This window comes from Pongo abelii, chromosome 13, assembly GCF_028885655.2.
Source record: "Pongo abelii isolate AG06213 chromosome 13, NHGRI_mPonAbe1-v2.0_pri, whole genome shotgun sequence".
Lineage (NCBI taxonomy): Eukaryota > Metazoa > Chordata > Mammalia > Primates > Hominidae > Pongo > Pongo abelii.
In genome coordinates this window covers 99958756-99974718 of record NC_071998.2, presented here as the reverse complement: position 1 = coordinate 99974718, position 15963 = coordinate 99958756, and the positions used below count along the sequence as shown (strand labels likewise).

The following is a 15963-nucleotide window of genomic DNA, read 5'->3' as shown; positions in this document are numbered from 1 at the left end:
ACTATAAAACTCTTAGAAGAAAACAGGGCTAAATCTTCATGACTTTGGATTTGGTAATGGATGGTTAGAATTAATACCAAAAATACAATCAATAAACTGATAAATTGGATTTAATAAAAATTAAGAACTTTTGTGTATCAAGGACATTGTCAAGAATGTGAAAAGACAGCATATAGAATGGAAGAAGATATTTGCAAATCCTATATCTGATAAAGGTTTAATATCCAGAATGTGTAAGGAACTCCTGCAACTCAACAACAGAAAGCCAGATAAATCAATTTTGAAATGAGCAAAGGCCTGTAAACCCAGCTGCTTGGCAGATTGAGACAGGAGGATTGCTTGAGGCTAGGAGTTCAAGACCAGCCTGGACAACATAGTGAGACCCTGTCTAAAAACATTTTTTTAATTAGGTGGGTGTGGTGGCATATGCCTGTAGTCACAGCTACATGGGAGACCGAGGCAGGAGGATCACTTGAGGCCAGGCAGTCAAGGCTGCAATGAGCTATGGTTATGCCACTGCATCCCAGCCTGGGCGACAGAGTGAGACCCTGTCTGAGAAAAAAAAAAAAAAGAACAAAAAAAATTTAGAAGATTGCTATTCTAGTCTACTATTTTTTCAAAGGGTGGTCTTGTTAACAATTCTGGAGCCCACCTAAACCTGCTAAATCAAACTTGGTAGTAAAGCTCGGGAGATGGGCGTGTCTAACAGACGTTTCTGGTGGTTTTGATGTCCAGGCATGCAGAGAGATGATGCTTACCTTATGTTTTGTCATTATTTTCAGAATTTACACCTCTCTCTTGTCTTTTGTATCAATATTTATAGAGACATGAACTCTAGGATAGGCATGATGTTGAGAACTAGGAGTTCTCCCCTGGCCAGGGAGATAGAGGCAGGTCTGTGGTTAGTTTTGTAGTTGGCTGTGATGACATCTGACACGCTCTCTTCACTTGTTGTCTTCTTCCTGTTCCCTTGTCAGGATTATGAAGAAGCTGTGCTCTTACTGTTAGAAGGAGCTGCCTGGGAAGAAGCTTTGAGGCTGGTAAGAATCTTTTAAATCCTCTGGATGTTGGGTGCTAAGCAGAGAGAGCGAGCAAGGGATTCCAGGTCAGTTGGAATCTCTTGTCTTCTGAGGTTCGTGAAATAAGTAGAAATAGGTCAGGTTCCTGGTTTAAGGAAAAGCGGTGTTTTTAAAACCATTTTTATCATTCTTGATAATATTTTGGAATTAATACTCCACATTTGAAATATTGCTGTCTTTTTACTGAAATGAATTGAATTTCCTTGGCTGCCTTGTAGGAGGCCTGTTTTTCAGGAAAATATTCTGATTACCTCTGAAAGTACTCCATGTCTTTCTAAGTATCTTAACTCTCCAGTGACTAGAAGTTTTCCTTCCTAAAATTATTGTGTTTTTCCTTATAGGTATACAAATATAACAGACTGGATATTATAGAAACCAACGTAAAGCCTTCCATTTTAGAAGGTGAGGGTCCCATTTTAGATAGAATTCCTCATTTGGAAGAAGGTGAGGAGAGAGAGATGAGAGTCTCCTCCTATTTACTGTGTTTTCTTAATAATATGTCATGTAGACTCAATCAAAATTACCCACTGGATATAATACTTAATTCTCACTAGAATTTTTAAATATGCTGAACTATTAAATGGTAACAAAATATTTAAATGTTCGAAACCTGTTATCAAATATGATTAAGAATCTTTGTATTTGGGAATAGTTAATAAACTTGAATATGAACTATATTAGATAATAATGTAACAGTGATAAATTTCTGGCATTTAATAATCATGTTGTGGTTATGTAAGATAATATCCTATTATTCTCAAGAGATAAATGCTGAAATATTTGGGAATGAAGGATCATATCTCTGCCTTACTCTTAAAAGGTTCCACAAAAGTAATAATGAATGCGTGTATGCATGCAGAGAAACAGGAAGCAAAAAATATGTCAAAATGTTAATAATTGGCAAATTGAAGTGAAGGGTATATGTGTGTTCATTGAACTCTTACAACTTTTATGTAGGTTTCAACCTTTCAAAGTTTTTTTAAAAATTACCTTTTCAAATGAAGTTTGTGGTTCTTAGAGAACATATGAATATTACCAGTTCTAGAATACTCAGATGGTCACTATGACCTCTTAAAAGCAAAGTGGAGAAGAAGGACATCAGTTTGACTTACAGAAACCTTAGGGAGTGGTTGATTTTAAGTTCTGCATTTTTATGCACATCTACCCTGTAAGTAACGTCTGGCCTTTCTGACATTTACATGTATGCACATTCTTACCTTGTCTGCACCCCCTTCCCCCATCCTAATTAAAACGTTGCTGGGGTACTTTTTATGTCATTCACTTTAGGTACCTCTAACAGGGTACTGAAAGCATCATTCCTCGTCTGTAATAATCTAACCAGCTCTTACTTGGATTTTCACCACTAATGAGAACCTTTCTTAGATAAATGCCGATAATTCGTCTGCACAGGCCCAAAACCTATTAATAAAATGCATCCTTGGATAGTAGTATTTTGCTTTTTTAAAATGTATTCTACTAGTGTTATTTTTCTCTTGTGTATTTTTCCATTTGACAATATTTTTCAGAAATCATTAGACACATTTTTTCCAATCCATGGGCATTTTGATGGATGTTTAGCCAGAAACATTTAGGTAACTTTCTTCTTATTTTTGTTAACTGCGCCCCCCTCCCCGACCCCCATTTTTTTTTCTTTTTTTTTTTTTTTTTTTTTTTTCGCCAATCCTCTCTTGTTCAGGTCTTCGTTCAGGTGATTTTACAAGTTCAGTGGTAGCGCATATTCTGGGATAATGTTGATGAACTCTAAGATCTGGAATCTCAGTCTCTAATTTGTTAATGCTTATTAAGGAAAAAAAGCTCGCTTGGAAAACCTAGTAACCTCATTCTTTTTGCTGAATTTTAACCCTCCTTCACTGCTCCCTGCCTTTAGTTTTTTCTCTTTGCTTAAACCTCATGCTCAAACTATTTTCCATTCTGCATCTCCAGCCCAGAAAAATTACATGGCATTTCTGGACTCTCAGACAGCCACATTCAGTCGCCACAAGAAACGTTTATTGGTAGTTCGAGAGCTCAAGGAGCAAGCCCAGCAGGCAGGTCTGGGTGAGTGTCTGCGTGAAGGCCATTGACGTGCAGGGCAGTGGGGTCGGGTAATGCCACACATTGTCTAGGTTGCTTGGTGATCCTCCTGCAATCTGATTACTGTGCCATGGGCAAGTGTGAGGCTTCTGTGGAGCCCCTTCAGGGCCATCTGTGTCTGTGTTTGTGTGTTGGTGAAGGGCAGGACTAAGCATGAATGGGGAGAGCTCTGCCAGACATTCCCACTGACCCCCATTCACCCAGAGCAGCTGACCACTTCCGTGTCTAACAAAGTGAGTTTCCTCATTTCCAGAAAAAAGTTCAGGAAACTACTGATTTACATTAGTAATTACTGTATTTAATATTATCTCATTCATTTTGAGATCAACTTTGCAATCATTTTCATCCATCCTTTGATATGCCCCAGTTGACTGTAGTTCATTTACTGCTCTGAAAGTAAACCCACACATTAGCAGGCAGTGTTTTCATCTGCTTCTGGTTCTTCTTTTCTAGATGATGAGGTACCCCACGGCCAAGAGTCAGACCTCTTCTCTGAAACTAGCAGTGTTGTGAGTGGCAGTGAGATGAGTGGCAAATACTCCCATAGTAACTCCAGGATATCAGCGTACGTATCACATTGATTCAGCACATTGACCATATCCTGGGCATATGGGGAAAGTGGAAGCAAATACATTGGTTTTCTACTGGGACAGTGTAGTGGGAGTGGGGAGAATATTCTTCAACGCTGTGTGGAAGTTGTTCAGACACTTTCCCAGCGTATCCGAGACATTAAACTTGGCGTTGGAAGGTTTTCTTCCTCAGCTTTGTGGCCTGTGTGTTTTCCCATTCCCCATGAGGCAGTCCCTCCCCTGAGTGCTCAGTTTATATTAACATCTGGTTTTACTTTTTGAACAAATGTTGTGACTAAATTATAGGCACTGAAAAAATGAAAAGATCAAGCTTCTTCAATTCAAAATCAGGATTGGAAGAGACCATAAATGTAAAATAAGTCATAACACTTTTACCAAATATAGTAACTTGTCAGAAATATTTATTCAACACCCATATGGTAGGTGCAGTAGATGTTACCAAAAACTTATAAGGAGATATGAGTTATAAGAGTTCATAGTCTTGCTTGGGATGTGTGAAACAATGCAAGATTATATATTCAAACTGAATTATGCTTTAGGAATTTAAAATGGAGATCTGTGAAGTTGTGTGGGGTGATCAGCAACTGCAAGAAAGTAGCCAGGCAAGGTAGCACATGCCTGTAGTCCTAGCTACTCAGGAGGCTTAAAAATATCTGTGTAATTTCTAACAGGAGATCATCTAAGAATCGCCGAAAAGCGGAGCGGAAGAAGCACAGCCTCAAAGAAGGCAGTCCGCTGGAGGACCTGGCCCTCCTGGAGGCACTGAGTGAAGTGGTGCAGAACACTGAAAACCTGAAAGGTATATTCTCGGTCCTGATGATGATTCCTGACCACAAACAATAGTGAATAGGCAGTACAGACAGGCAGAGTTCAGTAGGTGATTAAGCTACCATTTTCCCAATTTGAGGAAAGATGAGAACTTTTAGCAGGAAGGGTCATGTCAGCACACATTCCTGAAGCAGCCCTTCTTAGCTGGTAGAACATTTGGCATCCCCCTAACTGAACTGGGAGAGATGTTTAAACCAGGTTAAAGAATTGTGGGACACTGCTTTCTGCATAGGCCCTCCAGTGTGCTTGATTTTCTTTTTGTAGTACATGTGTTTAATTATTCCAGCATTTGGGAAGAAAAAAGATAATGTGGGTGAAAGGACCTGCAGTGGGATCATAGAAATTTTTGGCTTTGGATAGAAGCTATGGTATGATTCTGTCAATGGAGCTGGGAATATAACTTACCACTCTTTCAAATTTCTTCTCTCTAGATGAAGTATACCATATTTTAAAGGTACTCTTTCTCTTTGAGTTTGATGAACAAGGAAGGGAATTACAGAAGGGCTTTGAAGATACGCTGCAGTTGATGGAAAGGTCACTTCCAGAAATTTGGACTCTTACTTACCAGCAGAATTCAGCTACCCCTGTAAGTTTTCTCAAAGACGGTGTGCATTTTTTTCATCATTTTCGTGGGTTATTGTATTCACACAATCCCCAAGTCAAAAAGTTTTCCTGTTCTTAAAACATAGGATGCCATAGTTAAATTATCTTAGATTTATGTTTAAGCTGTCAGTAAGATTTGATTTTTGCCTGTAGAGTGACTAGTACACCTTGGCATAGGTTAAATGGACTATCATTTTCCTTTCTGAATGAAGTAGCTGTCATGGAGAAAATGGGAAAGTCACGTGATTGCTCCTGGCCTTCAATGAGGTTGGAGTGGGGAGAAGGCGGAAGATGGGATCAGAGACGGCCTCTCACTTTTCTTTCAGAACTCAGGGATGGGATCAGGCTTTAAAGGGACCCCAGGCAATTGCTTTTCCTTTTGTTTTATGAAAAATTTGACTTGTCACTTCTATGTTGTTATGATGGACTTGGCGGGTTGTGTTTAAGGCTGAGTCATCTTTGTATCGCAGAATTCTAATGTATTGTCATCTGTTTATTATTTGTACCTCTGTTCACTCTCTTATACTTCAAGTCTATTGTTAAGAGTTTTTATTTAGATTCAAAAAGGCTGGTATATCAGTCAAGATCTGGAAAGGAAAACAAAAGCCTATCATTTTATCACAGAATTTAATATATGGATTGGTTAAATAAGTATTAGAAGACTAAACAAGGCAAAAGGGAAATACAGAGGAAGGACATTGAGATAGTAACTGTAGGAAGCAGCTTTACCCTCTAGCTGAGGGAACAGGAGGAGGAGTTGGGGATTATTAGAATTTAGAAGCCTGGAAGTGGGGCCCTGTAGAGCTGGCTCTTGAACCTCTGAGAGGAGGGTGCCAGCCAGCTAGTCCTGGCATTTCTGAGGGGGCTGGTTCCAAGCGTACAGAAGTAAATGGAAACTGGAAGGAACAGCTGCTGCTGGGGGAAAAGCCAGCCAGTCGGGCCAGGCTCGGTGGTGGCTCACGCCTGTAATCCCAGCACTTTGGGAGGCCGAGGCAGGCGGATCACCTGAGGTCAGGAGTTCATGACTAACGTGGCCAACATGGAGAAACCCCGTCTCTACTAAAAATACAAAATAACCCGGGCATGGTGGCGCATGCCTGTAATCCCAGCTACTCAGGAGGCTGAGGCACGAGAATCGCTTGAACCTGGGAGGCGGAGGTTGTCATGAACCAAGATCGCGCCATTGCACTCCAACCTGGGCAACAAGAGCGAATCTCCGTCTAAAAAAAAAAAAGCCAGCCAATCAAGGAAGAAATCTAGAAATCTTTTGTTCATCCTCCAGCTTTGTACTCCCCCTCTGGTGTTCACTGTAGGCAGGACATGATGGGAACCCAGCAGCAAGGAGGAATATCCTTCAGGTGCCGCGCCCCAGCACCACAAGCAGTGGATAGAAGGGTGGGTTGGAGCTGAGAGATTACAAATCAGCTCACTGTTTAGAAACACATATGCTTATCGTGTCTTGATTTCCTCATTTAGAAATGGGCATAAGACTTCCCTGTGTGCTTCAATAGAATGCTTTGAAGGTTAAATAAGAGGGTGAGTTTGTAAAAGCACTTTACAAACCATTGAAATAAAAGCAACTAGGACTCAGGGCGCCACAACTTCTTGAATTTATTATAATAGGTATTTCTTAGAAGAAATGTGATCATCATCTTCAAAACTGTAGTGCTTTTGAAGATAATTGTTTTTGTTTTTTGAGACAGGGTCTCACTCTGTTGCTCAGGTTGGAGTGCAGTGATCACCCCTCACTGCAGCATCCACTGCCCTGGGCTCAGGTGATCCTCCCACCTCAGCCTCTTGAGTAGCTGGGACTACAGGCGCATACCACAACACCTGGTTAATTTTCAAATTTTTTGTAGAGATAGGGTGTCACCATGTTGTCCCCGCTGGTCTTGAACAACTCCTGGGCTCAAGTGGTCTGCCCACCTCACCTCTCCAAAGTGCTGGGACTATAGGCATGAGCCACTGTGCCCGGCTTGAAGATAATAATTTATAATACCACTCCCATGCCGTCCCCTTCCCTCTTCTCTTCTGATCACATGATCACATTAAGGTCTTATTTTATTTTATTTTTTTCTTGCTCTGTCACCCAGGCTAGAGTGCAGTGACGGTATGATCAATCATGGCTTGCTGCAGCCTCGAATGCCTGGGCTAAAGCAGTCCTCCCACCGCAGTCTCCTGAGTAATTGGGACCACAGGTGCACACCACCATGCCCAGCTAATTTTAAAATTTTTTCCTAGACATGGGGAGGGGGAGTCTTGCTGTGTTGCCCAAGCTGGTCTTGAACTCCTGACCTCAAGTGATCCTACTGCCTTGGCCTCCCAAAGTGCTGAGATTACAGGTGTAAGCCACCATGCCTCCCACATTAAGTTCTAAGACATCAATTTTATGATTGTGGTTTTGATTGGTGAAGTATGGTTGTGGTATGTGCAGGATACCGGGAGTGACTTCTCATGGCGTTGCTCCTGAGAGTGTGCCACCAAGGGTCTGCACTAACCAGGGGTGCGCCCAGAGGCTCGCTGCAGGCTTGAAATTCCTGCAGTCTTGTGTTTTACCTGGAGCTCATGTGCACAGTTTCCATTCTGCTCCATAGTATGCACATATTTGTATTTATTTCAACTTAAAAATGTTTGTTTCCCGTAACTCTTTGCGTATAATTGATATTCTACATATTTGTAGCCTCTTGTACTGTTTTCTCTCTCCTCAGGGAGTGGTTTGCTCATTTAGAAGAGGCTAAGATATATCACTGTAGAGTTTCGTTTCTTTTCTTTTCCCCCGCCCCCCATCTTTACCTTGTTCTGGGAGAAAGGAGAATTAGAAGTCTGAGTTGCAGCTGGAGAAACTGGCAAATTAAAATCACGTTGGGAAAGAGAATTACTGTGTTTCACACCATACCAGTAGAAATGACAGGCTGTTTTCTGCTGGTAGGGATTTGGCCTTTGGTATTGGCAGTCTTGAGAAGTATTAGATAATCTTTGCTGATACAGTCTATTTTCTCCTCAGGTTCTAGGTCCCAATTCTACCGCAAATAGTATCATGGCATCTTATCAACAACAGAAGACTTCGGTTCCTGTTCTTGGTTAGTATTTTTTCTCATTTAATATTACAATACTAAGCAGAAGGACTATCTTTCTGTAAGTATTGAGAAGATCAGCAGTATAAGGAGAGATTGGATACAATTTTTCACTACAAAAAATTGACTACAATTCTTCCTCAATTCTAAGACCGCATCTTTAGTATGATCAGTTTCATGCTTCTAGCAGTGGGGGACCTGGTGCGGGAAAATCCGCCATGACCATTGTATGTGTAATTTTTTAAAAAGTGTGGCATATGCTTGTTCATAAAGGCACATCACAGTTCCAGTTTCAGTCTAAACTGTCTACATTTACATATACATCAAAAGATTCTTCTGAAGCATCATTACTGGCTATTGGCAGTTACGCTTTGCATCTTGGGGGCATTTTCATAAACCTTGCTTATGAGTGGGACCTTTTTATTATGTTTAGGATTGATAATATAATTTGAAGGCACATCCAAAGAATATTAGCATTTATACATATTTCCTGTTTAGTTATGCATGAAGTGTTTTATTTGTTGAGGGGAGATGATTCTCAATTAGATTACTTATATCCCTAAAAATTAAAAACCCTAAGCGCTTTCTTTTGAAAGTTGGTTAGAAACATTTGATGGGTCAACTTGGGACTTTCAGTATTTGCCCTTACTTATAGTTGGATCAATGAAGCATCTTAGCTTTGAAAAGTGAATGATAGTTTCTAAAATAATTGGCAGTTTTAACTGCTATTATTTGCATTTCTGGCATGTGACAAGCAACTTTCTGGAATTTTTTTTCACCAAAGTGCTACACTGTAATAGCATTTTGATGACATTTGAAGTAGCCTGTGGGGATTAAAATTAAGTTTGACTTTAACAGCTTATGTTGCTACCAGGAAAGAACAGCTACCTTCCATCCCAGCTGAACTCATACATCCAGACAGTAACTACTGTATTCCTAGCTCCTCTTCTGTCTGGAGAATGGCAAGGTACTTTTGGTATCAGTTTTGACATATCCACTTATTCCTTTTTTTTCTATTTAAAAAAAAAAACAGATGGGGTCTTAATATATTGCCCAGGCTGGTCTCACACTTCTGCTCTCAAGTGATCCTCCTGCCTCAGCCTCCCAAAGTGCTGGGATTACAGGCGTCTGCCCCTGTGCCCAGCCCACTTATTTCTCAGATGCTAGGAACTTATATTAGACCTGAGGCCATTTGGTCATTGTTTATTTTGTGCTGTAGTCCAATCCAGTTGTGATTTCTGCCTCCTGTGTTCCTCATTGCTGGCCTGATGCTGACCTTCAGGTCAGGTCAGTCCCACCATTCCCCGGGGTATTCTAGATGGCTTTCCCACTTCAAAGAGCACTTTCTTGTTTTCCAGCTGAGCCTTAAAGACACTCTGTAATATTTGAGAGCCCCTCATTATCTGAGTGTGTATTATCATTACCCTTGTGGTTTCAAGGATGTTTAGGAAAAGGGAAGTTCCTATAATTCAAAAATTGCCACTGATGAACTAATCACAAAATTAGTGCCACTCAAATATTACTCAGCTGCCCCTCCCCAGCTAACAATAGTTAAGTATATTGGCACATCCCCGCAAGTGAAATCAATGACTTGATGGGTCATTTCTGATTGTTTCCTGCTTTGATGCAATACAGTATCATGCAGATCAGTTGCAAGTCTTGCAAAAATTTAGTATTACATAAAATAGATTAAAATGATATTGGAAAAGTACTTGAATCACAGCTGGGTTGGACTTGTTGCAATTGATGACAAAATAAGTGCTTCAAATGATTTAGACTATCAAAGGATTGAGAGAGGTCCTTAGAAAAATTGAAAAGCCCTCAAGGTATTTTTATAAAAATGACTTTTTTTGTGTGCTGTGAAATTCAAATATGGAAATGTGAAATATGTCGTGTCCTGCTGTCACATAATTTGTCAGAATAATTACTTTCTTGCCCAAAAGTCTGTACTTTGTGTTTATTTCAAGTTAAGTCTAGTATCGAATATAGTTGTAGTTATGCCTAATTTTAAAAAATGAGATAGAGCACATTATTTTCGTAACTAGTTTTTTTAAGATAAAGTCTTATTCCAACTTTAATTGGAATTTATGAAATACCTTGTTGATAGTGAATTTATTTAAGTAGCCTTTTTCCAGTATTGATATTCTTATGTCTTTATGGCACCATTTAGTGGAGAGAAATGTAAACAAACATAAAGATGTAGTATTAAATCATAACTGCATAAAATTAACTGTAGTACATACTGCACTACTGTAATAATTTTGTAGCTACCTCCTGTTGCTATTGTGGTGGGTGAGCTCAAGTGTTACCAATATCTGCTTGAACGGCCATGTGCCAGTAATCATCTCCACATGAGCAGCACATGAGATTCTCTATTAATTGCATATGGCAGTGAAAAGTGATCTCGCGTTCTCGTGTATTTTTTATCATGTTTAATGTAATATCGTAAACCTTAAATAACACCATGAGACTTATAGGAAGTACCACAAGTGATGCTCCCAGGAAGCAGAGAAAAGTCATAACATTACAAGAAAAAGTTGACTTGCTCGATATGTACTGTAGATTGAGGTCTGCAGCTGTGGTTGCCCACCACTTCAAGATAAATGAACCCAGTGCAAGGACTATTATAAAAGAAAAGGAAATTTATGAAGCTGTCACTGCAGTTATGCCAGCAGGCATGAAAACCTTGTACTTTTTGCAAAATACCTTTTTATCTTGTATTGAAGATGCAGCTTTTATGTAGGTGCAGGATTGCTATGAGAAAGGCATACCTATACAACTATTATGATTTGAGAAAAAGCACAGTCATTGTATGAGAACTTAAAGCAAAAAGATGAAGGATCAAAGCTGGAAAATTTAATGCCAGCAAAGGATGGTTTGATAATTTTAGAAAGAGGTTTGGCTTTGTAAATGTCAGGATAACAGGAAAAGCAGCTCCTGCCATCCAGGAGGCAGCAGCAAAGGCAGTCAGGTTTATGATCAGGACTGCCCTTATCTATAAAGCTGCTAACCCCTGAGCCTGGAAGGGAAAAGATTAACACCAGCTGCCAGGCTTTTGGTTGTACCATACAACAAGAAGGCTTGGACAAGGAGAACACTTTTTCTGGATTGGTTCCATTGTCGATTTGTCCCTGAAGTTAAGTAGTATCTTGCCAGTAAGGGGACTGCCTTTTAAAGTTCTTTTGATACTGGAGAATGCCCGAGGCCACCCCAAGCCCCATGAGTTCAACACCGAAGACGTTGAAGTGATCTACTTGCCCCCAAACACACATCTCTAATTCATCCTCTAGATCAGGGTGTCATAAGGACCTTTAAGGCTCATTACAAATAGTACTCTATGGAAAGGATTGTCAAATGTATGGAAAAGAACCTTGACAGAACATGAAAATCTGGAAGAATTACACCATCAATGATGCCATCATTGTTACAGAAAAAGCTGTGAAAGCCATCAAGCCCAAGACAATAAATTCCTGCTAGAGAAAACTGTGTCCAGATGTGCATGACTTCACAGGCTTTACGACAGCCAATCAAGGAAATCATGAAAGAGATTGTGGATCTGGCAAAAAAAAAAAAAAAAATGGTGCATGAAGATTTCAAGATAGGAATCTTGGAGAAATTCAAGAGGTGATAGACATCACACCAGAGGAATTAACAGAAGATGACTTGATGGAGATGAGTGCTTCCAAACCAGTGCCAGACAATGAGGAAGATGACATAAAAGAAGCAGTGCCAGAAAATAAATTGACATTTGTTCCAAAGGTTCCAGTTATTCAAGACTGCCTTTGGCTTCTTTTACAACATGGATGATTCTATGTTATGGGCAGTGAAACTAAAAGAAACTGTGGAAGGATTGGTACCTTAGAGAAATGAAAAAGCAAAAACATCAGAAATTATGGTGTATTTCTATAAAGTTAGTGACACTGAGTGTGCCCACCTCTCTTGCCTCTTCTTTAACCTCGCCTACCTGTTTCATCTCTACCACCCCTGAGACAGCAAGACCAACCCCTCCACTTCCTCCTCCACTTCAGCCTACTCAACGTGAAGATGACAAAGATGAAGACCTTTATGATGATCCACTTCCATTTAATGAATAGTAAATATTGTTTTCTTTATGATTTTCTTAATATTTTCTTTTCTCTAGCTTATTGTAGGAATGTAGTATATAATACATATAACATACAAAACATTTGTTAACTGACTTTTTATGCTGCCAATACACTACCGAACAACAGTAAGCTATTGGTACTTGAGTTTTAGAGATTCAGAAGTTAAACATGGGGCCAGGTGTGGTGGCTCACACCTGTAATCTTAGCACTTTGGGAGGCTGAGGTGGGTAGAACGAGACCAGGAGTTTGAGCGTAGCCTGGGCAGCATGGTGAAACCTCATCTGTACAAAAATTAGCCAGGTATGGTGGTGTACACTTGTAGTCCCAGCTACTTGGGAGGCTGAGACAGGAGAATCACTTGAACCCAGGGGGTCGAGGCTGCAGTGAGTCATGATCATGCCACTGCACTCCAACCTGGGCAACACAATGAGACCCTGTCTCAAAAAAAAAAAAAAAAAAAAAAAGGTATATGCAGATTTTTGACTGTGCAGGGGGGTCCGCACCCATAACCCTACATTCAAGGATCAATTGTAATTTTTCATGCCTGCATGGCTCATATGTACAGATTTACTGCTGGAAGTTTATCATAATGCTGAAAAAGAAAATCCTTATATATACATGTTTTCTCATATCTCTGCTTGCAGTATATGATTCCTGGTTAGAAAAGAAACTTAAGAAATCTAAGTGAAAGAGTGCCTGGGAGTTTTAGGTTACAGTAACAGAATCTTTTCCTAACCCTCTCTCTCCATTCACTTTTTTTAAAGCAGGGGCATCTTTATTGATCAACATGTTTGTCGAAGTTTCATCATAAAGTAGTTCCTGTCCATTAACTTCACTTACTGAATATGTGCTACCACATTTTGCTGTTCCTTAAAAATTGAGATAGACTTTACATATAGTGAAATGCAGAGATTTCAGGTGTACAATGTGATGAGTTTTAATAAATGTATACAGCCGTGTAACTGCTGCCACCACCCCTCCCACCAGTTTGAAATACAGAACATTCTTCCACTTTGAATCACTGGGTGAGCATGCCTGAGGTTGAAATGCAGTCTCCTCTCAGGGCAGGGCCTCCAGGCTGTGTTTGCTCTGACCTGGAGGTTGCAGGGGTAGCAGACACATGAACTCTGGCTCTGATGGTCTTATTGCTGCAAACCCCACCTGCCTAGTTTGTTTAGTTTAGAGTTACTGCCTCAGCGCCCTCCAACAAGAGTATGTCTGTCACAATTTCCCTTCCTTTCTTACTTTTAGATGCTGAGCTTTTTATACCACCAAAGATCAACAGAAGAACCCAGTGGAAGCTGAGCCTGCTAGACTGAGTGACTGCAGTTAGGAGGGATCCGACAGAGAAGACCATTTCCACTCATTCCTGTTGTCCTACCACCCCTTGCTCTTTGAGGCCTGGCTATTGAGAACTGGAAAGAGTAAAATGATAACTTACCTTAGCATTGTCAAGAACTTCAGTAGACAACAAGCAATTCTATTTATTTTATTTTGTGTATACATCTTAATCATTAGCAAGACATTAACTTTAACCATTTATGGCATCATTTTGTGAGAATGATTGTTCTTTCACTTGGGCTGTTTGAGAGCATAATTATGGTAATCATGAGATTAATATTTCATGGTTTCTACCTCCAAAGTGTGAAGACAAGTAAAATAATGTTTCTAAATTGTCTTATTTTATTGGCAGAGAAGATTACAATGGCTATTAGTGCTATATTTGGTCAAATGTAATCACTTAAATAGCTTCTTGTCACCTTAAACTAAAGCAGAATAAAAAGTATCCTTTGAAATTATAAGCCCTCCTTTGCTGACAGCTGTTATTTTGTAACATCTTACCAGGTCATGTGCTTTTAGTTATAACTGGGCTGAGCCTCCTATAACTACAATGTCTATAGGGACTGGTTTACTGCCTGTGTATTTCCTGCTAGAGAGTTAGCAGTGTTAGAGCTAGAACAGATTAGAATTTCTAAACAGTATCATGCACATTTGGTGTGACTGATCAGTGTGCATTGTATGGCATGCATGGTTGTGAATTATTCTCTGTTCTCCAAATACTGTTTCTTTAACTCAGATATTTTTGTTAGTGTCTAGGCCACTTCATTTATTTTTTGTTATGGTACTTTACTGACTTCTCTTTATTCAATTCTCCACCCCCTCACCAAAAAAAACTCTCTCAAAATGAGAATATTTTATTTTTATGGTGAGTCTAGAAAACGCCCACTTCATTCTGATTAAAAATTCTTCCATGTTTTAAATATCAGAACCAGACCTTTCTTACTGTATATCTTAGTCCATTTGTGTCTCTATAACAACAACCAGCTTTCAAAGGAACTAATAGAGTGAAAACTCACTCATTACCACGAGGATGGCACCAAGCGATTCATGTAGGATCTGCCCCTGTGAGCAAAACACCTCCCATTGGGCCCCACTTCCAACATTGGTGATCACATTTCAACATGAGGTTTAGGGAAACAAATGCCTAAACTATAGCAGTGTACATAAGCTAACAGGAAATGCTGCTTTTGATCCTCAAAGAAGTGATATAGCCAAAATTATAATGTAAGAAGCCTTTCCCAGTATAGCAAGATGTTAACTATAGAATCAGTCTAGGAGTATTTACTATAAAATTCAACTTTTTTGTATGTTTGAACATTTTCACAATCTAACGGGAGTTTTTAAAAAGAAGAGAAAGAAGATATACTTTGCTTTGGAGAAATCTACTTTTTGACTCACATGGGTTTGCTGTAATTAAGTGCCCAATATTGAAAGGCTGCAAGTACTTTGTAATCACTCTTTGGCATGGGTAAATAGGCATGGTAACTTATATTGAAATATAGTGCTCTTGCTTTGGATAACTGTAAAGGGACCCATGCTGATAGACTGGAAATAGAAGTAAATATGTTCATTGATAATGGTGTGAATTTTCCTGGACGTTCAGTTTCCTTAAATAATGTATTGAAGCAGCAAGAAATAATTTGTTTGAATGCAAATTACTATCAATTACTGTTTCTCTCATCATGCAAATTACTATCAATTACTGTTTCTCTCATCTGAGCAGGATTGGATTTTGTTCATTTTTAGAAGAAGCAGGCAGGAGGAGACCTTCCAAATTGAGGCAAAGCCAAGAATTACTCATGGGGGAAAACTGAGTGTATGAGAAAAGGAGAAAACTCCTCTGAGTGATGAATGCTTAATTTGGGGGAAAGAGTCTGTCAGGTTTTAGAAAAGAGTACATAAATTTGGATCCTGTCCCAAAGCAAGTTCATGCTGCAATAAGCTAAAACCTTCACTTTTCTTGGTTCCGTTGAGTCAGATAGCTTTGCTCGGATGCTCTAAACTTCAAGAAGGAACTTGCAGAAGACTGTCTTCTTCAGTCAAAGTGCATTTTAAATTTATGCTTTTTAAAAAACTGAGGCCAGGTGTGGTGGATCATACCTGTAATCTCAGCACTTTGGGAGGCTGAGGCGTTTGAGACCAGCCTAGCCAACATGGTGAAATCCCATCTCTACTAAAAATACAAAAAAAATTAGGCAGGTGTGGTGGTGGGCACCTGTGATCCCAGCTACTTGGGAGGCTGAGGCAG

General features: G+C 39.7%; 1 protein-coding gene across 1 annotated transcript in view; it reads left to right on the top strand.

Annotated features, from left to right (window-relative positions):
• The window catches only part of ELP1 (elongator acetyltransferase complex subunit 1), a 64630-nt gene extending 50463 nt beyond the window's left edge, over positions 1 to 14167 (top strand). The window contains 8 exon segments of the mRNA NM_001373929.1: positions 978 to 1040; positions 1421 to 1481; positions 3024 to 3137; positions 3627 to 3738; positions 4435 to 4562; positions 5023 to 5177; positions 8199 to 8274; positions 13626 to 14167. Coding sequence (NP_001360858.1) covers positions 978 to 1040; positions 1421 to 1481; positions 3024 to 3137; positions 3627 to 3738; positions 4435 to 4562; positions 5023 to 5177; positions 8199 to 8274; positions 13626 to 13693 — 777 coding nt within the window. The 3' untranslated portion in view covers positions 13694 to 14167.
• Positions 14168 to 15963: the final 1796 nt, after the last annotated feature.